This window comes from Crocuta crocuta, unplaced genomic scaffold (genome assembly GCF_008692635.1).
Source record: "Crocuta crocuta isolate KB4526 unplaced genomic scaffold, BGI_CrCroc_1.0 scaffold6, whole genome shotgun sequence".
NCBI lineage: Eukaryota > Metazoa > Chordata > Mammalia > Carnivora > Hyaenidae > Crocuta > Crocuta crocuta.
The window spans coordinates 11,878,037-11,904,006 of NW_027531917.1; the positions used below are offsets into that span (position 1 = coordinate 11,878,037).

A 25,970-nucleotide genomic window follows, 5' to 3' on the forward strand; every position below is an offset into this window, starting at 1 on the left:
AGTACATAATTACAAGTGAGCCTGTCCTTTTAATTGAGATATTTATATTTTTACAAAGAAACAAAAATAAATGAGGTGTTAGCTTCTTTGCCATATTTAGGAAAGTTAGTTTTCTTTCTCTATTTTAATTGAGGGATTTCAATGCAATATTAATCATCTTGAATCAATATGAGATCCAGTTTCTAGATTAAACTCCAATATCAGGTTCCTTAAACTGCTTCTTGGATTCTCTGGGAAAAGAAAACAAGTTGAAATTTCTCTCTCTCTCTCTCTTTCTTTCTCTTTCTCTCTTACACACACACACACACACACACACACACACACACACACACACACACACACACACATAAACATACACATATCGATACTATGCTCATGTGCTCTATCTTTGCTCTTGGACTCACAAACGTTCCTTTTTCTTCCTAATTTTAATAATCATTCTATCTAGGACATTCAAGAATGGAAGAAAAAGAAGAATGCTGTTTACACTTTTCCTGAACGATCAATTTATACTGTAAACAGTACATTGGCAGAGAATAGTTACTTCTGGTAAAGAATAATGCTCCATATTCTACTAGGGGTGTATGTGTGTTCACATTCCTTCCATTGAGTTCCAAAGCTTCTGTGCTCATTAAGCAGAGACAGAATTTGGCTCTCTGTGCATACACATGTGCACATTTCAGACATTGCAATTGACATGGTTCTATTTTGAAATGTTATTTATTTTTTTCCTGATTTGGGTAGAAATGAGCAGAACTTTTACAACTTATTTACTTGTTTAGTGAAAATAAACTACATTTTAAAGATAGGAAAATATGACTCTATTGCTATATTTTTCAGTAACTAAAAATGATCCCTAATTCAAATCGAACTATTTTATCTGGCAAAACATTTTATTAGAGCCCACAAATCATATTAGGTTATTTTTATGAATTCTAATGAGTTTTTATATTACTCTAACGGGTTAAAAGAGTCAAAATTTTTGAAATACAACCAATTTTTGATTTCTAATTTTATAGTGCTATAAATAATGATTGAGTTGTTTAGGCAATAATTTAGCAGTTGGAGCCAAGTAGAATATAGACAAAATGAAGAGGGATGTAAATACACCATCCATGAAGAGTAGTAATTTTGTAAGTGCATCCTGAAATTAAGCTTTAAATAGTCATTGAGGGTGCAGTTTATACAACTTACTTCTGTAATAAGAACCTTTCCATTTTGTACTAACAGGATGAATTTGTTTTGTGGAGGCTTTCTAAAGATTATGCATTGAAAGATATGAACAGTTTATAAACCTATTCTAGTTTCAATGTGTCTAGTAGCACCTACCTGATTCTCTCAAACTACCATACTATATTAACATATTATTGCATTTTTCCACAGATGGTATGGAGTGAACTGTAAAAACAAGCATGCAATCACATCAATGCAGACTTATTTCCTTAAAATGTCATACTGTATATGATTTATTATGTTAACACTCAACCACATCATATTATTTATGTTCTGTATATTCTGAAAAAGTGCTGCTTGTCTGACATCGTCCTTTTTGTTTTGTAAGAAATCAACAAGATAAATGCTTCAACAATAAAAAAAAACAATTTAAAAATTCTAACGTTGTCTTTAAAAGTTTATACTTTTCTGATAAATAAGATACAGCACCCTTGTCTTCCATTTGATATTAGTACATGATGTCATACTCAACCATTCTTATTTCCCAAAAATAAATTCCAAGATATTTTTAAAACCATAGGCCATCATGCTTTCAGACATCACAAGTATAGCTACCATATTGTCCTATTTGTTTTCTTCTTAAAGGTGCAATGATTGTGAATGGGAAAATAATTTTTTATCTAACTGGATTTTTAATTTTAGCATATAATAAATTTAATGAGAACTAATCTAGCAGTATTGTCTTTTACTAGAAGAAATAATATGACTTTAGATTGACTCTGTGTCATATTTAAGAATACAGCATTTCTTAATGGTTAAATACACCAAAATTTCAGAAATAATCCAGAGAAAGAGACTTTCACCTTGGAGTTAAAAGCATGGCAGAAATTCTCCATCACTCACTGTTTCATAAGTTTGTACCTCACAAAATGCATAGACAGGAATTTAATATAAAGAATTAGTTCATTTATACAGAAAACATATCTTAAACACTTCTTTTTGGCAAACCAACATAGGTAAGCAGCTCTGGAACTGCCAAATTAATTTTTTTTTAATTTTTAGCAAACTAAGAGTTTACTTTTAGGTTATTATTCAACTGTGGTTGTAATTGAAAACCTGAGGCTGTGCACTGGTTGTTAGCTTAAAATTACCTTTCCTTATAACATTGTGCTTCCATTGTATAACAAATAAAAATTAACAAGAACTAGAAAAATTTGTTGTTGAACAGTGCTAGGACATACAGACAGAAATACTAATACATGTTATCTACTTATAATATTGGTTTAAGTAATATCTAAAGGGATATAATGGACATTAGAAAATGCTTACTTATGACTGAATTACCTACAGCCAAAAAAGTTAAATATGTATCAAATAATGTTTAATTGGATTTATTATATGCACTATATACAGATACTAAATGTTTCAAAATTGTGCCCTATGGATACTTCAATTTTGTTTAGGCAGGTGAGTCCTGATGGAGCAAATAAATTACAGAATCAAATTAGAGGAATGAATGAAATCTTTGTGATTCCAAAAGCAGTAAAGTGTTTGTAAAAATTTCTTGGTAAATGAAGCTAAAATAACCTAATGGTGGGATCTACATAACTATATAAGATGTCATATTATGATTGCAATTCATACACATGGCTCCTGTACCAAACACTATATTTTTAAATAGCAAATTGATACAGCTTTACTAGTATAATCTCAGACATTCCAGAATCTATTCTATTATATGTTTTCTAGGGCGTATGTTTCCAGACATGTCTTTGAAGGTGGACATGTAGAAAACATTGTAAACCTCTAACCTCTGATTAAACTTAAACGTGTTAGGTCTTTACCTAATCCTACTCCTCATGAAAGCTGTCCAGTGGTAAACTGACAAAATTTATGATTTAAAGGGGAAAAAATGAGGGGGGAAAAAAACTTTGCATACTTTTTTCAATGTATTAAAGACAACTCAATACCATGATCCAAGGAGATGATTAACATTGTTAAGGCTGTATATTCAAGCACTGTATGTTAAAAGAGCAATGGTATGGAATTTAGGCAGTAAGAAATGTCCTGCATTATGGATGGTACAGTAATTAAAGAATGATGCTTTCAACAGCTGATTGTTGGTATACACTGGCTACTGATAGCAGTACGGTATGGAAGTTAATAAAGGTAGCAGAAGATGGCAGAAATGAATTCTGAAAGATGATAGCCAGTTTTCTCCAGCAGCCAGCCTGGTAAGGAAAACTCATAATCTTGGCCAGAATTTTAAATGAAATACTCTTTTTTCTCTTCAGCATTGACTTGGCTGCCTTCAGCATTGATAATGGCTGTGTCAGCATCTGGTGCATCTTCAGCGCCTTTAGCTTCATTTGTTAAATATGTTCCTGTGGGTATTGGAAGAAAAAAAAAGTATTTGTTAGTTCTGTGAGACTGGTAAAATAGCCAGCATTAGCACTGCATTCATTGAGGAGGGAACTTATGCCTGATTTCTTATATGTGAGAACACATTCTGAGACATAATAAACCATACATTTTACTCTTCTAATGTCGCACACTTTCTCAGTTTTCAGGTATATGTTATAGATGAAGCTGTGGCCAGGTTAACTAGAGGCAACTGCCTAACTGGGATCGGTAATGAGTAGCTTGATTTCTTTAATGATGGATACAGACCATGTGATCTATGCAGCTGTAGCAATCAGGCCCCTTTGTTAAGATGTTGATAATGATCACATAAAATGTGTCATCTTTCATTTTGAAAACTCCACTTAAAAGTAGATTATATCAATAGTTTGCTACCTAGCCCATTGCAAAAAAAAAAAAAAATCACACATTTTCTTCACTAATATGGCCATATGTGTGTCTATAAACCTATAAACAAAAATGTTGACCGATCATTTAACATTATAGTTGAATGTCAATCCTAGAGATATGTTACAAAGTTACTAGTTTTCTTTTTCTTTTGTTTTTTTTTTTCTCTGAGCCAGTGACTCACTCTGTAACATTTGGCCATTGGCTAAACATTATTTTGCTAAACCGATGCAACTTTCATTAAGTAAAATAATCAAGAATTCTCTGAAATAATTTCATATTTAGATCTCTCTCTCTGTCACATATATACATACTCATTTAATATTTCATGATGAAGCTAGTCTTTAGAATATGTTTTTTTGCCAAAGTTAAGAATACTGTGTTAAATATTACCTACCTTTATGTCTTGCCAGATATCGACCAAGCAGAAATATAGAACACAGCGTGACAAATACTACTACAGCCACTATTCCTCCTATAAGAGCATGATCAGGGCCAGTCTGGCCAGCCAGAGCATTGGGGTCTAGAAAAAAGAATAACATATCACACAACTGATGTGTAACTTAAGTACAGAGGATATATCTGCATTAGAATGAGTTATTCTAAAAATTAGCATATTTCGGGGCGCCTGGGTGGCTTAGTCGGTCAAGCGTCCGACTTTCGCTTAGGTCATGATCTCGCGGTTCGTGGGTTCGAGCCCCGCGTCGGGCTCTGTGCTGACTGCCAGCTCAGAGCCTGGAGCCTGTTTCAGTCTGTGACTCCCTCTCTCTCTGACCCTCCCCTGCTCACGCTGTCTCTCTCTCTCTTAGAAATAAATAAAAATATTTAAAAAAATAAAAAAATAAAAATTAGCATATTTCTATTGAAGTAAAATGTCATGAATGTGTATTAAGCCAACCATCTAGTCAACAAATAATCATTTGTACAATATACCTGGGAATTTAACATTTACCATATCAATCACTGTTGCCACTGAGTTTACATTTTAAGACTGGATAGACAAATACATGTGTATAATGTTCTGTGGTTTTATGCCTTTCCTTCCTCTTCTCTTTCTGAAAATATGTGAGTCTCTGTATATGTGTGTATGTGTATATTTTTTAGGTGATGAACACCACTATATCATTAAAAATAAATTATCATTTAAATAAAATTATGTCAAAGGAAAGACTGAGATGATAGCCTAGGCTTTATTATCATATAAATATTATTTAAAGCTATGGCAATTGATGAACTCCCCAAGAGAGTGAGTCTAAAAAGAGACAAGAAATGTGACAACTGAGCTAGGAACTCCCATATCTAAAGTCTAGGAAAAGAAAGTGCTTCCAGCGGAGCCAACTGAGCAGGAGAGAACAGTGAGGTAGGAAAATATCCTGCAGAGTACATTGTAGTTGATCAAAGGAAAGAACATATTTCAAGGAGAGGACGGTGTTACAATTTGTGCTAAATGTGATTGACAGAAGGAGGAAAATGAATACTCAATGTAGAGGATTAAGTGCCTATTTGACTTGTAGCTTTAGAGAAAGTAGCTGGAGAAGTAAGATTAATAATGTACTTTCACATTTGGCCTTTAGTAAAATATTACAGGAAAGACATGAACCCAGCAAAGGATAGTCAGCTTTCAAGCAGAAATGAAACGAGGAAAAGAAAGCTCAGACAACTGGGAACTCAAAGGTTCGGAAAACCAGCTATTTATAGAATCCACACAATAAGGGATTAAAACTGAGGGGAGCTTTGAGCAACAAAACCCACTAAGGCTCAACCCTATCGCAAAGGTCAGATTGAGTGTACTGCCTTCCTTCCCAAGCCCGTGTTGCAGATATCCTCGTGCTAATAACTTATAGTCTAAAGGACAGAGAAAGTAAAGAACCAAATTAGTCTTTACAATTATGTCTTCAAAAGGTCTTAAAGATTATAGGCACGTGAATATGATATTTTAGGGGTCTACTGTGTTTTTAATGAAACTATTGCATGAAAGTAGCATATGCCTAGATAGAAAAAACAAAAGTCTACTTAAAACTTCAAATGACCTCAGGATCCCCAAACTTGGTGGGAGCAAGAAGTGGACTATAACACCTGTGTAGTCCCCCTGAAGAGCATACTTCAGATGTGGCCATGGGATAAAATTTACCAAAGCTGTCGTCATCAAGACAGTATGGTATTGGCACAAAAACAGACACATAGACCAATGGAACAGAATTGAGAACTCAGAAGTGGACCCAAAAGTATACAGCCAACTGATCTTTGACAAAGCAGGAAAGAATATCCNTGGGGGAAGCAAAAACAGAATGTACAGAGGAGAATTCAGTTTCTTCAAGGAATTACAACTACTGCCAAGGCAGAGGGAACTTTTAATACCAGTCTGGCATGTTTTCATAATTGCTAGGATAAGTGACTACTCAGTGTTTCCCATTCTTTATTTCCAAACGAGAGCATTTATATAAAGAAGCACTTCATCCTGGCTATGTTCCCTCACCGTATTTTGTGAACGGGTAGAGAGCAGCATTAATAATTTGCCTTTTCTCCTTGGACAAATATATCCATATATGATGAAGAAGACTGTGCATATCTGAAGAACTTAGTCTTTGAGGTGGATACATTGGCTTGATGGGACGTTAGGTTGTCTCTTTAGACAGGTTATGGCAAGGATTTATATGAGGGAAAAAAGGTCAAAAAATATTTGGTAATCAGAAGGGTATACTGGGGAAGAGATTTCTAGCTAATAACAAACATGTTTCCTTTTCTTACAGTGCACAGAGCAAAGCATTTTCCAGCTTCACTTCAGTTGAATGTAATCATGTGATCTGTGTTCTGGACAATTGAATGAAGGGCCAGCCAACAAAAAACTCCCACATGTAACCCTCCAAGGGTGATCTCAGGAGATACAAATTGAAAATGAGAGAAGCTACAAGAGTAGGTAAGGCTATAGATAATTCAGTCTCCACCAGGAAGAAAATTGTCCAACTAAGAACACATGCCTTGAAAATTGATGAACTAAGAATACATGTTCAAGGGGGGTGGGGAAGGGGTTTATTTTAAAAACACAGAGTATTAAAAAGTGAACCTGTCATTGCAGCGGTTGTCAATGTACGTTTCCACTATATATTTCTTGTATTTCCCTTAATTTCTACCATTAGCTGTAAATCTAAAAATTAAAAAAGAAAACCAGGAAGAAAAAGAAATAAAAAATAAATGTGCCCCACCTATGAATTACCTATTCTTATTCCTTGCTAATACATTTTATTTATTATTTATTTATTTTTAATATTTATTTATTTTTGAAAGACTGAGAGACAGAGCGTGAGCAGGGGAAGGGCAGAGAGAGAGGGAGACACAGAATCTGAAGCAGGCTCTCTGTGCTGACAGCTCAGAGCCTGACACGGGGCTCCAACTCATGAACCACAAGATCATGACCTGAGCAGAAGTCAGACCCTTAACCGACTGAGCCACCCAGGCACCTCTTAGACACTTTAGAATAAGTTTCAAACTCCACTTCTTGCTCAAGTCCCCAAATACACATAGTCATAAATCATTTCTATATTTTTGCTGAATCTCTGTCAGAACTGAGCTCTCTTTTTGGGAACTGAGAAATCACTCCTATTCATACATCTCTGTACCTGTCTTATTTCCTGAAAGTAAGTTCTGAAATGTGTTATTCCTGGATCAATTGGCATAAACAATATTATTTAAAGACTTTTTGATAAATATTGCCAAATTATATTATAGATAGATTATATAAATTTGTCCTCCACCAACTGCATCTGAAGGATTTTCACCCCTATAATACTAACATCAGATATTATAATTTTAAAAATTTGTCAATCTAATATTGATAAGTGTTAAGTATTTGGTATTTACAAGTTACCATAAATGTGTCTAACTACTTTTGTGCATATGAATTCATTAATTTTGAAATGGCTGTTAATGAAGTTTGACTATTTTTTCATTCAAATTTTGTTTCAACAGCTCTTTCCATAGAAAGTTGGACATTTTTAACAATTTCTTTTTATTTATTCGTTATTTGTGGTCTTTTCAGTGACAGATGGGTCTTATAATTTATGTGATCAAAGCTATCAAACTTTTGTGTTATGATGTCTGACTTGTGAGTCATGATTTGAACTGCTTTTGCTGTGATGATATTATACACATATGGATTTATGCTGTCATCTAACATTTTTATTGTCATATTTTAATTTATCTAAAATGTATTTCGGTCTATTGTTTGAGGTTAAAGTATAAAAGAGAACTATAATTCTTATTTGACAATAAGAATTTTAATGTCTCTGACACTACTTCTTTCATCAATAGTTTTTATCATTTACCGTAAGCTAAATATCTACATATATTACATTCGGAATATTCTAGTCTATTATATGTGAGGGATGTATGTACCACCTACACTAAGATTATAGGGTTTTTTTAATTATATACAATTATAATATAGATTCATTATCTCCAGTGTCTGTGTAAGTTCTGATTCTGACTAAAACTAAAGAATTAACTTTGTTCAAAAAAAGCAGAATAGACTTGAAATAATCTTGAAGTTATATTTTCAATTTTGTTTCTCAGAATAAAGGCATTCAAGAAGTTTGAAAACCTATATTGTGTTCCTTTAGGTCAATGTGGATGGATGAACAGGAATGAAAAAATGGTCTACAGTAAAATGAAATCTTTCCTTCTTCAGGAGATTTGCTGGAGTTTCCAGGGGAATCTGAGTACTGGAGATGAAGAGAGTGAAGACTAAGTTAACCCAACCCATTTCCTAAGTGCCATTAGCCTGGGCTGTCTTACAGTCACCTGTCTTCTCCCTCCTCTCCCCAAGAGCAGTGAGTACCAGTCCACAGAGTCCCAGGTCCAAGGTGGGCTCTTCTGCTCACTTTCCAATCCCAAAGTACACTCATTCTCTAAAGCCTGGAGACCATATTTGGAAAAGTCAGTTTTTAGTTTGTTGAAAATCTCAATTTGTTGGGCAACTAGTATTACAGCTTTAAAACTTATTTTAATGCATTGCAGAAGTCTTAGATTAGGTGCAGAATAATTTTGAAAGAAACAAAAACACAACAAATTGTTTATTGGGATTATAATAATTTATAGATGTTCTTTTATATTATTCATTTTCATAATCATAGTATGATTCTTCAGTTATTCAAATCTTTATTGTCTTTTAGGTTGCATAGTTTTCTGATATAGGACTTGTATATTTACATTAATGTTATTTCCCATTTTTAAACAATATTTTTTAACATTCTGAAACATTTCAACATTGTTTAAAATATGCTTAAATGTTATTACTTTTACATTACACTCTACGCTTTTTTTTGGTTCTCTTTATTTTCAGTTTTTTCCTTTGTACTTCATATTCTAAATTATTATGTCTGGTATTTGTCAAGATTATATTTATCACTTTTATTTCCCAACCATGAAACTTACTCAGTTTTCCATCTTGTTTCTCTCATTCCTCTCCTACTGTTATAGCAATAAAAAAAAAAAAATGAAGTACAGCCTTCTGTAGTTTCTTTACAAGTAGCCGATTCTTCATTATTATTCACATAAATACATCATATATCTTAAAAACTGTTATTCATTCTCAAGTGGTAGTCCATGATTTGTTGGAGTTAGTCTATTATCATTGGAGTGAGTAAATCCCAACAGATTTAGCAATATATTAGCACTCTATTTAGCTAAAGAACAAAACACAAAGAATATCATATAATTAAAATTTTCTGAACTCTTAACATCTTTCAGTTAAGGTTATTGGGCCCTTAACAAAGGATTCCAAAGAGAATATTATGTCAAATAATAATATTCAGGGTTATTGATTTCTGATATTTAGAAAAGGAGAAAGTAACCTTAAAGTACAGGGTTTTTAAAATAAATGTGTTTATTTACTTATTTTAATTTTTTTAATGCTTATTTTTGAGAGAGACAGACAGACAGAGCATGAGTCAGGGGGTAGGGCATAGAGGGAGAGACACACACAGAATCTGAAGCAGACTCCAGGCTCTGATCTGTCAGCAGAGAGCCCAACATGGAGCTTGAACCCGTGAACTGTGAGATCATGACCAGAGCTGAAGCAGGACGCTTAATTCGTCTGACCTACCGTGGCACTCTTATTTATAATTTTTGAGAGAGAGAGAGAGTGAGTGAGCAGGAAAGGGATAGAAAGAATCGCAAGCACTGCAAGCAGGCTCTATGCTTTCAGTGCAGAGCTCAGAGTGAGACTTGAACCCACAAACTGTGAATTCATGACCTGAACTGAAACCAAGAATCAGACATTTAACTGAGTGAGCTGCCTGGGTACCCCAAGTGGTTTTATTTAACATCTTTTTTTTTTTTAAGCTTATTTATTTATTTTGAGAGAGACCGAGAGAGAGAGCAGGAGAGGGGCAGAGAGAAAGAGGGAGAGAGAAATCCCAAGCAGGCTCTGCTCTGTTAGCACACAGACCCATGTGGGGCTCGAACTCACAAACCATGAGATCATGACCTGAGCTGAAACCAAGAGTTGGTCGCTTAACCAACTGAGTCACCCAGGCACCCCTTATTTAATATCTTAACACGGAGAATCCTAAATTATATAATTTTTTACTCTGAAATCATTGCTGGGGGTTTCTATCATCAAGTAGCCAGTCAGCTGTGTGTTTCCCTTTAAAATCAGAAGTATAAGCTTCAAATGAAAAATATTTGACTCTCTAGGATCACAGCATGCAGAAATTATAAATGCCACATAGTTTTTAATTCAAGTATTAGAATTATTTTAACAATAAATAATTTTATTACGGTATCATATATGTTCTGCAGTTTGAACAAAATGGTAGGTAGAAAGTGAAATTAAAATCATTTTAGGTAAATAGTTTTAAATTAGGTTTAAAGACTATTTTTTAAAGGAAAACAATTTTCATTATATATTAAAATAAATATATTTTCAAAGCCAAATTTGGATTAACAATTGTAATTTTGTAAATGATAACATTCTAAGGATGAGTATCATGTTACTGATGCTAAGTCACATCCTCATGAGGTTGATAAGAAATTTCACTGTTTTCTTACTGATAACTAATAAAAATTATCTACAAAACTGTTTATATGTCAAGTTTCAGACTATAGGTTCATTATCAATAGTTCAATATCAATAAAAAAGTATGGAATAGTGAATTGGATAGTAGATTGTCAATTAGGTTTGAGGTTAAGGTAAAGAAAAATCCTTGACAAATCTAGGAATAGTATTCAATGTCAATAGTGAAAAATGAGTAAGAGAATGATGGAATGAATAAAAAAGAATTAGTGAAAAAAACAAGGGTCTCTTGCGCAAAAGTCACAGAACAGAGTTCCCTGGTAACAACCATCAGAGCTGTGGAAAGTCAAGAGTTAAATGAATGCAGGACATAAATTTAGACCAGATAGGACCAGAATGCATGATAAGAGCCACTACAAAAATTAATCCACTTTTATCGCAATTTTCTATTTTGCTGAATTTTTTAAGAGTGACTAAAACTCATAGAGAAATTTCAGTTTAACTATAAAGTGGTTCAAAAATATGAAATTAAGCTAAAAAAAGTGTAAAAATGGGACTGTCAGCCTTAGAAATAGAAAGAATAGAAATAGAAAGTTTAGTTTCCCTATTTAGTGATTCTGAATCACAATCAAATGATATTTAGCATTTCTAGTTAATTCTCTTTGCTGGGAATGTACTTATTTGCATTTTTAAGACTTTGGAAAGTAAGATTTTCTTTTAAGAAACTGCTATAGATGGAATGGTGTTTTTCCCAAAATCCGTACATTGAAGTTCTAATCTCCACTATAGTGATATTTGGAGATGGAACCTTTGTGAGAAAACTAGGTTTTAATGAGGTCAAGACCTCAAATGGTGAGGCCCTTAGGCATGAGATTATAAGGAAAGATACCAGAGCTAACTCTCTCTCTGTCTCTCTGTCCCTCTCCCTCGCCCTCTCCCCGTCTTTCTTTCCCTTCCATGTGAGGACACAATTTGAAGGTAGCTGAGAAAACCAGGAAGAGAGCTTTCACCAGAAGCTAGCAAGCTGGCACCTTGATCTTAATCTTCCAGCCTCCACAACTGTGTAAAATAAATTTCTGTTGTTTAAATCATTCAGTCTACAATATTTTGTTTTGGGAGCCTGAACTGACTAATGTAGAAACTATAGTATGATCTTTTTCATGTATTATCTCACTTGACTAATGTTAAAATTTAAGGACATGGAAAATAGAGTTAGGGGAAGTATGGATAATCCATATTCATTCCCTGCCAAGTTTTTATAGACAAACAGAACATCCAAGACTGCACCAATCAATTTCTTTAAGTGAGTTACCTATAATTGAGTTGTACACTGTATTAGGTGCTGTAGTGTGTTAACATTGCAAACCCCTGCCCTCTCTCTACTCATACACCGATGTTTTATAGTGGTTAAGATGTAATGATTGACATCAAGAGAATCAAGCAAAATCAATCTTGGAATGAAACTATGTTGTGTTGTGTACATAAATAGAAGGGAAACAGTAATACAGAAGAAAAGTCAGTTAAAGGTTTTTTTTTTTTTAATGTTTTATTTATTTCTGAGAGAGAGAGAGAGAAACAGCGTGAGCAGGGGAGGGTCAGAGAGAGAGGGAGACACAGAATCTGAAGCAGGCTCCAGGCTCTGAGCTAGCTGTCAGCACAGAGCCCGATGTGGGGCTCGAACCCACGAACTTTGAGATCATGACCTGAGCCGAAGTCGGATGCTTAACCGACTGAGCCACCCGGGTGCCCCAGTTAAAGTTTTCAAGTGGAAGAAATTGGTCACTAAATCCTGGGTTTACAAATTGTTTATATCAAACCTTAAACCACTTACTGCTACTTTGGCTTTGAACACACTTCTTAACCTTTTCATCTTTAAAATGTGAATATTTCTTATTTTCCAGGGTTGTCAAAAATTAAATGTTACTGTAAATAAAGGGCTTAGAAGAATATCTGACACAGTGTAATGTAAGTACTATCTAACAGTTATAAGAGAGGGGAGGAAGGTGGAAAATATAAATCAGTGTAGAAAAATGTAGGTTTCCTCTTTTAACTTTTAAAAGACTCATTCAGGACTTTGCTCTCTATGGTAATGGAGAACCATTCTAAGTGTCTGAATATTTGAAAAATGTGGAGGGGACATTAATAGAAGAAAATCTGCATAACATGAGATTGAATTAAATGAAGCTGGTGGGAGTTTGATGGGTGAGGATTAAATGAGAGAATAATTTATTGAGTATTTAATCTATGCCAGGTTCTGTATTATAAATGGCTTATTTTATTCAAAGCATGCAAAGTGTTGACTCAGAAAATCATAGTTATTATTAATGTAAAGATTGACAAACCATGGGACAGCTTGTCTAAGCAAGTTTTTGGAGTAGTTTTTGAAAGACTGTAAAAATAATTACGAAAATCAGTTTTTATGTATCAGATGACTTCTATTTTGAGAACACGTTTGTTGAGGTAATTTCTAGCATTTTATTTTTCACAGAATTGTATTCTCTTTCATTCTATCATAAAGAGAACTTCAGTGTCCATCCATTCTACATGACTTCCTGTTAATGCAGTTTCTTAATCTTGTAAAATGTTCTTTCCCTCTGTGTATGTGATGTCCAAAAAACACTGATTGGTCTCCCCATGTCAATTAGCCCTGAATTATTTCATTCAAAAATTGTTTTTCTTTTGAATTAATTCACTTGCTAAAGCAAGTTTTATATCCCTCGAAGATGCAAGTTTACTTGAAAGATGAAGGTTTCATCTCATACTTGTAATGTAGCTGAAATAGCACTTTTACACTAGCTTCTAGTTCTTAGAAGCTAGCAGATTTAGTGAGTGAATGGATAATATCAAGTTTTTATACTAAATTCCAGACAGAACTTGGATCTTTAGATAACATTTGCTCTGCTGAGAAATAAATCACTACTCCTTCATAGTATTAAAATATTTGTTGATAAATAATAATAGCGTTACGGTTTAAATATTTTATAAATTATTGCTAAGTAAAAATGACTCATCCAGATTTGTATTTATTTGGATAATTTGGTTCTAACATTAAATTTGAATTTTTTCTATGTACTTAGAGCCAGCTTTGTTTTCTTTAAATGGAGTAATACTTCAGAAAGAGAGTCCCTATTGCAAAACATTAGAAATAGTTATACATAATTTACTGATAAAAAATATAGTGTACTTTGGCATTATACGACATCAGCAAAGCACCCGGAGAAAAACATATCAGTATATTCACTCAAGGATCATCTATTACCTTCTAATTTTATGTACAATTACTGTTCTTACAAAATTACTTAAGAACAATCTCTAAGGAATAAAAAAACATGAAAATATATTGTTTTTTGTCTGTGTGCAGTGATTTACACATAATTCTAACTATGAACAACATGTATAGGGACTCTAAATCTATGGGTTCTAAATGAAGCTTTCCTTGTACAATAGGTTTTCATTAATAGGGACAATTCCCAGCAAGCACAACACTTAGCCTTTCTTCCCAAGGTGCATTGATTGCACCATAAATTTTGTTCCATATCAAGTTCATAAATAGACATGCTGCCACATGCTTCCAGGTGTAATAGTACATAGACTTCTCTTCAGAAAGATTATGATGGTAATTACAGATTTACTGTTCTGTTTTGTTTTGAATTTAGTGTTTCGAGGTTGTTTAGTTCAAAGATATAATCAATTTATAAACTGTTGTAGCAAGGGAAGTGTGATTGTCACTGATGCAAAAGTGAAGTGCTGCTGCATCCTACACAAATTTTATTCACTGGACTATAAATTCTCTCTTGCAAGAATTGTCTCGACTCAAAATCTGTTTTTTATTTTTTATGAATTACAGGTTTCCTAATTATATAACAATTGATTTAATTAATTAATATGTATTATGGATAGTTAATAGTGTGCTGGGCCCAAACGACATACACACTTGAATAAGATACTCCATTTGTTCCTGAGAACTAAAATTTAAGTGGAAAATTTCTCGTAAAAGAGTGTTCTTATTTTTGGATAAAAGTAGGTTCTAACACAAATCTCTTCATTTCCCTGGTCTTTCTTTCTCAGGATATTATTTCCTTGACTACTTCAAATGAGGAAACTTTTCAGCTGTGAAGAATTTGAACAATCTAGAGAGGAGAGGACTCTCAACCAGCAGAGTAGTGTAACTATTAGGACCGAGGGCCCTTCACAAATGCTTCATCTCTTTTAGCTGTGACGTCCAAAAGGGGAGAGTACTTGCCAGAGAGTGATTTCTTATGTGGTAAGAGGAGAAAGGTGAAAGAAAGGAATGCTTTTTAAGGTTATCTATGAGATCAAAGGGAGAATAAAATAAGTTCTTGGATAGCTATAGGGTTATTTACCGTTTGGAAAAGTTAGCTAAATTATCCATTAGGCAGATGACACAGGGTGTAATTTTCCTGCCTTAAATAGTAGCCTCTCTTTAAGATTAGAGAATATCTGAAATAGTGTTACTTAGAACCATAAGTTCCAAGTATTACCTTCAGTTTGACATTCTTAGAGTTTAGTATCCTACATCTATAAATAAGGATGGTATACCTGTTCTACCTTCTTCCTCTAAGAGTTATTGTAAAAATCAGTTTATATGGACCCTGCGTATATAAGTTATGTGTAACAGGGCCTCAATAAATATAATGTGAGTAAAATAATGAACTTTATAAGGCTAGAGACTATAAACAAACTTGGATTTTGTAGGTTTGTATTTTTTCAGTAAAATATGCTCAAATCCATTCTATGGTACGCAATTTCTCTTACATTTCTGTGATCTGTAGAAGCTGCTGTTTTTTATTCTGTTGCCTCATGTCTTTCTCACTAGGAAGTGTTCTGCCTTCAATTTCAACAATACCTAACTAACTCTTTGCACATGACTGGTCTCAGCCTACACACAAAAAATAAATAAACGGGAACAACCATTAAGAAGGAAGACAAATGACTAGTATATAACATTGCCATATGTCTATTTTGGCAATGTACCCTGTGCAAATCTAAAAGTATGAATTAAACTATTTTTAAGCAGGCTAGAAGTTAAATAAATTGTATGGAAGGATTTCTACGGAAGAGGAAAATCTAGATTTAAGCACATTTCTTCTTAAACTAAACTAAAAAGAATTAGCCTAATCATAATTAAATTAAGAATTCTATCAGAGAAATCAATAGTATGACAGATTTATTTTTAAAAACTTAGAAAATATAAAGAATATATGTTTGACAATGAGACTATTTATAACACTCAACATTATTCTAAAAAGTTTAGTCTGTAGCAATTGTTTATGTCTGTTCACAGCAGAAATGATCACAATAAATAAATATTTTTAAATGATGGGGAAAGATCACCTATAGAAGCATGTCCATTTTCTTTTTATGGGCCAATACATTAGAAACACAATACCACTGCTACTGAAATAATTTCCCTTTATAAACCAGTCAGCTCTGAAACAGCTACTGTACCGCTGATCAATTCAGTCAAATAGCCTTGCGTCTATTAATATTTTTGAATTGGTTACTCTGATAATAATGGTAATAGTCATAATACGTATGTTCATATAAGTTTTTAAAATTACTATTAATGGTCACTGAGCCAGTTCTCCAGTTACAATGATGAGCGTGTGCAGAAGAATATAATGTGCACGTCCCCTTTATACATCGTTTAGAAGAAACCATCACATACCAGTGGGAAGAGCTTCTGTATGTTTTAAATTTTAAATCTTAAGTGTACTGGAATCTTACCCCATTATATTTTTCATATACTAGTTTATGTTCAAATAGAAAGTAAATCTCTCCTACCTTTCCCTTACTGCTCCTTCATACAATAGCTATCGGACCGATATGTTACTTAACCTCTCTCTGCCTCAGTATCCACATATATAACACAGGATAACAGTAGTATGAGCCACATAGAACTTCTGTGGGAATCAGATATATATATATAAAGGCCTTAGTATAATACCCATCCATAAATGATAATGGTTAATATTTATTAAAAGCATTTTTCTAATCATTTTATTAAATTTATTCAATGGCTAATTTTATCCATAAGCCAATTTTACAACACAGTTATATTTTCATGTCAAATTTGGTAGATTTTATAATAAATAGTTAACAAATGTTTTTATCATTATAACTTAGGTACCAAGCTCCAAACCGAAAACAACCTAACTTAAACCTAATTAGACTGGTATGAAAGCATTTTCATTGGAGGAAAAGTGCTATGAAAAGGATATATCATGACTAATGCATATTAAAAAGTAACTGACTGAACAAAAATGTTCATATGAACAGCTTTCTCAGGTTTCAGAAGGGATTTCTTTCCTGAGATTCTTTGTTTCTTCTGACACCAGTTCATGAGAAGGTTGGAAGATACAAGTCAACTACCGAACATCACTAAGTTTCCTCTTTACCCCATATCCTGAAATTACTTTTCAAAATGGCCAAAACTGGTAAATGGTTGCTAGATTTAGCAAATTCACCAATAAATTTATTTAAACCCAAAAGGTATATAGAAAAATATGCTTGGAATTCAAATTATTGACTTATGAGAAACATTCAATCTTTTAATTGATAAACTTATAATACAAAATTCACCAGGATATCTTAAATACTGTACTATAGAAGGCAATTCAGAGTGTCATTTCTTATTCTCGGATCTACTGAATATATTTTTAACTATAGAAAGAACTTTGGAAGAAGGCTGTATCAAAATTTAGTGATTTCTTCTTACATTAATTCAGAAGAAAATATCAGTGTTAAACTCCAGAGTAGTTAACTCTTGGGCACTGGCTCCATTGTACATAATTTATATACTTAATACCTGTCAAGAGCTGCTATATCTTCACCATCAATAAAAATTTAATAATCACGTAGCTCTCAGATCTAGAGAGTGAGTAGGACAGGAAGGAGTTGTGTTCATGTTTGTGAGTATTAAGATAAACTCTACTGTTCCCAAAATGAACGAAAAGAAAGTTCACATTAAACACATATCATGCTTAACATATGACAATGCTTTCAAATTAAGCATACATGAAATTTGCATATTTCATGAAATAATAGACTGTATTTTTTAAATTTAAGAAATAAGTATGCAAAATGCAACTAACCCTGTAATAAATTCTTCAGAGGAAATTGACTTTATTAATAAGTGGCAGATATGCCCATAAAGTAATTCTGCCCTTACAAGTTATATGAAGTACAATTATATGCAAAATTTTGTCCTACATCATTGTTAAAAAGCACTGGGCCTAAATTCCTATTATTCATAAAATATAATTATTCATTGTAACAATTACTACATACATAGCACTTTGTAGCTCAAGCATGCAAATGATAAACCTAACTGAAACCTCTCAGTTACATTCACTAAGGGCATTTAAACTAAGATGAAAAAAATTTTAAAGGCAACTTTAAAGACCTGTACTCTGTATTCTAAACTTTGTCTTACACTCATAAATGTAGATTTCAAAATCATTTTTGAAGTGGTACCTAATATCTAAGAATATCCTAGAATTTTAATGAAAGAGCCTTGTATCTATCTTCTACTTAAGCAATATGCATACAATTTAGAGGAAGAGATTATGTCCTTCAAAGATACATTAAATATATAACCTGAAATGAATCATATTCTAATTGTGACTGAAAACTTAATGTGTTTTAATCATTCTTCCAAATTTAGCATAATTTTTTATTTCTGCTTCTATAATAAGTTGAATGCTGTTTAGTTCCTTCCTTCTCCATTATCCCACATCCACACAAAATCAGCTTTTCCTCATTATTTCCTATTATCTGTCATTCACCAAGAGTTCAAATTGTCTTGCAAGATAACATATCAAGAAAATAACAAAGAACTAAGTTATTTTCTCAAGATTATATTGTAAGTCTACAGCTCAGCACTAGAAATGTTAATATCTGCTTCTCCATTTTTTTCACTGACTCATAACTGTTTTTTTAACTTTACACATGAAAGGAATTGTAAGTACTATATTACCTGTAAGATTTTCTGTTGATGTAAGCATAAAATAGGGGGAAAAAAAAGCGTCTTAAACAGTTTTTTTACCAAAGAAGAATTTAAAAACTTGCCTCTTTTTGGAAAAAAAGATTTACCGTAAAAATAAGACAGTAAATGAATCTTAGACTCAATTAACTCTACTCTTATAGTTAGGGAGGCTCAAACTGGATTCAACTAACTATAAATTGAGTAACTTGAACAATTTACTTTATTCTAACTGAGCCTTGGTTTATACTTCTGTAAAATACCATCTTTACTGATCTTCCATCTTGTAGAATTGTAGTGGAGGTGAAATAAGATTTGACATGAAAAGTTCTTAGCATGGTGCCCAGCAAAGAGTGTCAAAATATTCTGTTATCCTTGTTTATACAATTGATACTTTTCAAGATCTGAATAATTTAAAACAATAGTAATGACATCAATAGAATAAAAGAGGTTATAAACTTAAAGATATTCTCAATTGAGAGGTGAAATATCCAAAAAATAACTGTAGTAAATACCATATTGGCCTAAGTCAAAAAAAAAAGATAAATTATTGATAGGATGATTTTATGTTTTTTAATTAGCATTTTAATTAGAACAAAAAATATTATGCAAGTTAATTATGACAACAGTAACAGTCACTAATAGAGTTTTAATCAAGCAATAAAATTTTTGAAGTCATTTCAGAATATGCATGTGATTTAACTATTTATTAGTTATGCCATCTTATATAATAGATATATGCCATCTTATATTAATTAATAAAAATATTATTTTTTCTTTTAGTTATAGCTTACTTTATGGATTGCAAAATCTTAATTACATATTTCTCTAAGAAAACATCCACAATATATAACAAGATGCGCCACAGTTTTTGTGAACACTTTTGGAAGGCTTTGTTTGTGTGTGTGTGTGTGTGTGTGTGTGTGTTTTATTTCTTAAAATCCTTTTTTTCTGATCTTGAAAATAAAATGACATAATCATAATATAAATTTCCAAATTTTAAAGAAATATGTAACGTTAAGTTGAAGTCTTTCATTGCCTCCATTCTCTAGAGAAATGCCCATCCACTTTATCAGCCATATAATTTAACTGTTTTTATGCATATTTACGTGGTTCAGCTCACTTATTTATGTTTAAGCACTATGTAAAAATGTTGAAGTAGAATAGTCAGGATTTACTATTAAATCCAATATTTAGTATTAAATAAAGTTTTAAATAAAGTTTTGCTATCCAGCATTTTTCTAACTGGAAAATTCTGAGAAGTAGCCCGTGTGATATCTTTTTCCTATCACTAATCCCAGAACACCTCATATACTTTCACTTACACTAAATTTAGGTGTAGCAGAGAGCCAGGATCCTAGGTTGAGGAGTAGACATGTGGGAGTATTTTACTTCAGTGTGCTCTTGTTGCTGTTTTGTTTAAATTTTTTTTTGTAAGATATTAGCCATACAATTTATACTGCACTTTACTCACCACTCATTGGAGTAACGTAAGTGAACAAAAGAGTAAACAATATTTTGGACTGATCAAGAGCCCCTTTCTCCCCCTACATAGGTTAACAAAGCTTTTACTTTATCTTACTTCCTTGAGGTACAATGTAATTTGTAGCAGTACTCTAGTCTAGGCAGTGATAGATGGAAATTCCCCCCAGAGGGTCAGAACTACATCAGTTTGCAACTGACAAACTCATTTCCTGACTTCTCTTGAGACACTAATAAGGCCTTGAATCAAAGGTCCAGTGTAATTACCATGTGTATTTCAGATTAAATAAATGTGATAAAAGCTTCCATCTGGCTGTTGATCAAACATGTGGGGAGATGCTGATTTCCAGTGACATATTGTAATATGCCTATTGTAATGGTCCCTGATGCCTTCCTGTAAATTACTTACATTTGGGATTACTTGATTTAGGCAGACAGAAATATTACTCACTTCTTAAGTGCTGCTCAATGGGAGTTTGTAAGATGTAGTCTAATCTTATACTTGTTAAGGAAGACATTAAGAAATAATGGAGCCATGTTTATTTTACTAAATGACAGTTGTGCTCAAACTATTTGAAAAAGGCAAACTTAATTTCATAGCAGCCAGAAACTTGATGTTCTTGATGACAGAAGCCTACATCTAAAGGGATTGGAAATTAAGATACCAGATAAATGTTTGATTGTATTAGAGAATGCCCAAATTTTGATAAATGGATGAAGTCTGGATATTTACTTTAGCAAACAACATCAATAGCATAGTAAAAACATTGAGAGCTGAGTGAATTTTTGGTATAGAATTTCACAGATGTTGTGTCAATCACTGTTATCATCAAGATATTTATGCTTTAAAGGGGAAAAAACCCCCAACATATCGGCTTCTGATTGTGGGAATGTTGAGAGGATTTGCAAAGCAGGGGACGGGGGGAGGGGCTTGTTTTGGAGTAAAGTAAAAATAAATAAATCCAATCAAACAAATGTCATTTACCTAAGAGGAAAAATGCACAGTTCATTGTTAGTTTTTTATACTAATGTAAAAGGCTCCAGGGATAGTGCAGGACTCAGGATTTTTAAGTCTTGGCACTACTGACACTTCTGGAGCTGGGTAATTTTTTTGTGTGGGATTCTTCTCTGTGCAATACAGGATGTTTAGCAGCATCTTTGGCCTGGACCCAGTAGATATCAGTATTCACCCAGGTGGTTATAATGAAAAGTGTCCTCAGACATTGCCAAATAATTCCCTAGGGGACCAAACCTCTTATGGTTCAGAACCAATCATCTAGGTCAGTGTGCTTAATAGATGCACAGGTCTCTGGAGGATAAGAACCCCTCCCCGAACACACACACACACACACACACACGCAAACACACACGCAAACACACACACACACAATTATCAACTGTTAAGATCTTTAACAGTTAATTTATGTGTATGACATTGATATTATGTATTTATTTATTTATTTATTTTTAAAGTTTATTTATTTCGTTTGAGAGAGAGCGTGCACAAGCAGTGGAGGAGTAGAGAAAGAGAGTCCCAAGTAGGCTCCATGCTGTCAGCACAGAGCCCGATGTGGGGCTTGATCTCACAAACTATGAGTTCATGACCTAAGCTGAAACCAAGGATTCGACACTGAATTTCCTGAGCCACGCAGGAGTGCCTAGATACTACATATTTTAAAAGTAAACTATCACAATTGAAACTACTACTAAATTTTAGAAAAATGTGCTTATAAAAGCTCAGATGTAAACAAAGTATTCAATCAGGGTGTGTATAGGAAAGCTAAAGGAAAAAAAGAAAAAACACATAATCTAAGGATGTTTGGTAGAAAACTAGCTTTTTATAAAATTTTAGTAATAGTTTTTAGTACATATATATTGAACTGAACTACATTACTTGCAGTAGATTGAACTTTGAGCAAGAAAATGAGGCAAGATAGAAGAGCACAATGATTGAGAGTATGAGTTCTGAACTTGCATTTTCTGAAGTACTAACTGACTTTGTTACTTTAAGCTGTGACTTAGGACAAATAAGAGCATCTCTGTCTCTGAGACTCCTTAAGTGTAAACTAAAGACAACAGTAGTATTTACTATGAAGAGTTACTGTAAGACTTTAATAGTCTTACCTATAAAAAAGACTTCACAGTGCCTGTCATATTAAAATAATTATATATATTAGTATTAATTATTATTAATATAATTATTATAGATTATTATAATATAAAGCAGCTCAATTTAGTAGCACATTCTGATACATTCCAGGATGGTTGAGAATTGGATTAAGAATCCATTCATCAACTGTTTTCATTAACTCAAAATCCATGCAAACTGGAAAGGAGCCATTGAAATGCCTGCCTTCATGAAAAAAATAAAAAGGAAAAGATGATTCTAGAGACTAAAGACCAGTGTAATTATCTTCAAGTTCCAGGAGGACTGGTAAAACAAATTAGCCAATCAATTTAAATAACAAAGAACAACATCACAGCAGCGTGTTAGCTATTCCCCACCCCTCTCAATGATGACAGTTCCTACAGAAATAACAAACACATTTTTTGCCCATATATCTACACTTATATGATCTGAATACAGTGATAGAAAAAGCCTAACAAGGACTTATGAAAGCACCAACGATTATGGAGGAGAGCAAAGAACAATTTCCACATTGCTGTTCTACCTTCTTGATTCTCTTTCTAAAAGTTTATTCTCTCTAACACTGATTTCCAAATATCTGTTGCTAGAGGTGGGAAAGTGTGACGGAAATCTTATACAGGTGTGGATTGAATCTCACCTAGGCAATTTACTAACTTTATAGCCTTAGGCAAATTGCTTCACAATGTTGTCTTGAGGTTCCTCCCAGTATAAAATGAAGACCTATGACATCTACTTCATGGGATTGAGTGGAGCAGGGGAGGAGGAGAGGCAGGGGAGGAGGATGCCATTTAAACTATCTTAATTAAGTTAATGAAAAGTGGTCACCCATGTTCATCCTACTCCAACTCAGAAAGATGTCGTAGAACTTACAATTATAAGAAATTTATCATTGAGAACATGGTTTAGAAAACCAGGCCATGCAAACACTGCTGAGGAGGAGCTGATGCGAACAACTGTGACTGAAATCAGGTTTTGGTCAAGTGGGACAAGTTTCAAAGGACACAGCCAGCAGGAGTATTAATTGGAATTTAGAGGACAGTGTCCAAAGAATCCAGGTTAAGATAGACTCTGAGTGTGGGGGAAGTTAAGATGGTGGATATTTTCCTCATCCTTCAAACACAGCTGTATTGAGGTCAGATCACTTGGAATATCCAGGAACTTGATCTGTGGAGTGGTAGAAGGATCTCTACAGTTGGAGGGAGACAGCTTGGCAGGATCAGGGTGTGTGCATGTGAATTGAGAGAGACAAAACTGCATAGGCACAGAGGGGAGGGAACCCTTTTCTGTGGAGAGAGAAAAGGGAGAGAGAGAGAGAGGAGTTGTGAAACTGCCACATCAAGTCAGCACAAGAGGAAAATTTCTCCAGACCACAGACAGGGGTACAAGAAATACAGAGAGTGCCAATTTCTTTTCTGCAAACAGCCTTAGGAGCTAAAACTCAGAGGTTTCAGAAGTGCACGACTTTCTCTGGAAGGGAGCTGGAAACCAGGTGTGTGCTCCTTGGGAGGATGGAGCCGGCCCCTGAGTACATAGTGTGGTGTATCAATCTCAGGTGCAAACTAGAAAAGAACAGTCCTATTCCTGGAATACTCTGGGAAGGGGGTTTATTGCCTCCCCAAGGACAAAAGACCCTGCCGGTGTCAACCAAAAGCCTTCTATCATCAGGGCAGTGTAGCTCTACTCCACAACAGGGGAGAGGGGCCTGCATCAAGCTGTGTCCTTTAAGACTCTGGGTTTTGAGGGGCACTTGGGTGGCTCAGTTGGTTAAGCATCCAACCTTGGCTCAGGTCATGATCTCACTGTTCGTGGGTTTGAGCCCCGCATTGGGCTCTGTGTTGACAGCCATCTCAGAGCCTGGATCCTGTTTCAGATTCTGTATCTCCCTCTCTCTCTGACCCTCCCCTGCTCACGTTCTCTCTCAGAAATAAATAAAACATTAAAAAAAAAAAAGACTCTGGGGTTTGAATCCCAACCAAATGCCTAGAAGGTAAAGGAGAGCTGCAGAGCAGAGCAAGTTGACAACCCTCACTATTCTGTGATGGCTGTCTGAATAGCATGGGTTGAGATACCCAGTATGGAGAGGAGAAATTGGGGTGTTGCCATTTTTCTCCCCATCACCAACAGGGTGTGACTTCAGAGAGTGGCACAGTGGTCGCTATGGAGGTGGGACCTACTTACACCAAACCTCACCCCTCTGTAGCTGCTAGCTGCTTATCTACTAGAGCAAGACTGACTGACCCAATGCAGACAGCCTCTCCTCCAGGCCAGCACAGCCACCGGTCTCAGACACCAACACAACCGTTTTCTTTTCTTGTCTTTACTTTTCTTATCTTTTATTTTCTTTTTATTTCATTTATTTCTCCCTCTTCTTTCTTTCCTTTGGAATTAGGCTCATAGTTTCTGATTTGTTTTTGGGTCAATTATTATTATTACATATAATATGTATGTTATATATTATATCTATAAATTAAATATATACATAACATTTTTTGATCAGGCATTTTTATTCTATTCTTTTTCTACCTTCTCTTCACCTTCTCTCCACCTTCTCTCTTTTTTCTTCTTCTTTATTTTCCTCTCTCTTTCTCTGGATATAGCCTTATAGATTTTTGATTCTATGTTTGGATGTCTTTTCTCCCTTTTCATTTTTCTCTTCTTATGGGATCAGTCTTCCCTCAATTTCCTTTTTATTTCCCTTATTACTTCAACAAGCAAATCAAAGCACATCTGGTTGAAAGTCCAAACACCACATTTCAAGCAAGGAGGAGCTCTGCAGAGGACTGACCAGTGGAAAAGAGCAGCCAAAATGCAACACAGAGTGCATGCAACACACTCCAAAATGCTTACTTTGAGTGCCAGACCCCGGGCCGTGTGTGACCCCCTTTTCAGGTGCAGGATACATAACAAGCTTTTGCCACACACAAAAAGCAGAAACATAGCCAAAATGACAAAAACAGAGGAATTCTTCCTGAAAGACAGTTCAAGAAGAAATCAGAGCCAGAGAATTGCTCAAAACAGATATAAAGAATATATTTGAACAAGGATTTAGAGTAACAGTCATAAGACTACTACCGTGGTTTGATAAAAGCATAGAAGGCACCAGAGAAACTCTTGCTGTGGAGATCAAAGACCTGAGTACTAGTCAGGATGAATTAAAAAATGCTAAAACTGAGCTGCAAAATAAACTAGATACAATGATAAAAGAAGCAGAGAGGAGAATAGGTAAAACAAAAAATAATATTATTGAAAACAATGAAGCTGTGAAAAGAGGGAAAGGAAATTACTAGATCATGAAGAGAAAATTAGAGAACTAAGTGATTCCTGAAATGAAACAATACCTG

At 34.0% G+C, this 25,970-nt stretch overlaps 1 protein-coding gene across 2 annotated transcripts in view; it reads right to left on the reverse strand.

Annotated features, from left to right (window-relative positions):
- Window positions 1-1,033: 1,033 nt before the first annotated feature.
- CADM2 (cell adhesion molecule 2) overlaps window positions 1,034-25,970 on the reverse strand; it is a 325,806-nt gene continuing 300,869 nt past the window's right edge. For both annotated transcript variants that reach the window (XM_077774848.1, XM_077774850.1), the window contains 2 exons: window positions 4,379-4,504; window positions 1,034-3,557 (listed from right to left, as the gene is read on the reverse strand). In XM_077774848.1, coding sequence (XP_077630974.1) covers window positions 3,439-3,557; window positions 4,379-4,504 — 245 coding nt within the window. In that variant the 3' untranslated portion in view covers window positions 1,034-3,438. The remainder of the gene's footprint in view (window positions 3,558-4,378; window positions 4,505-25,970) is intronic.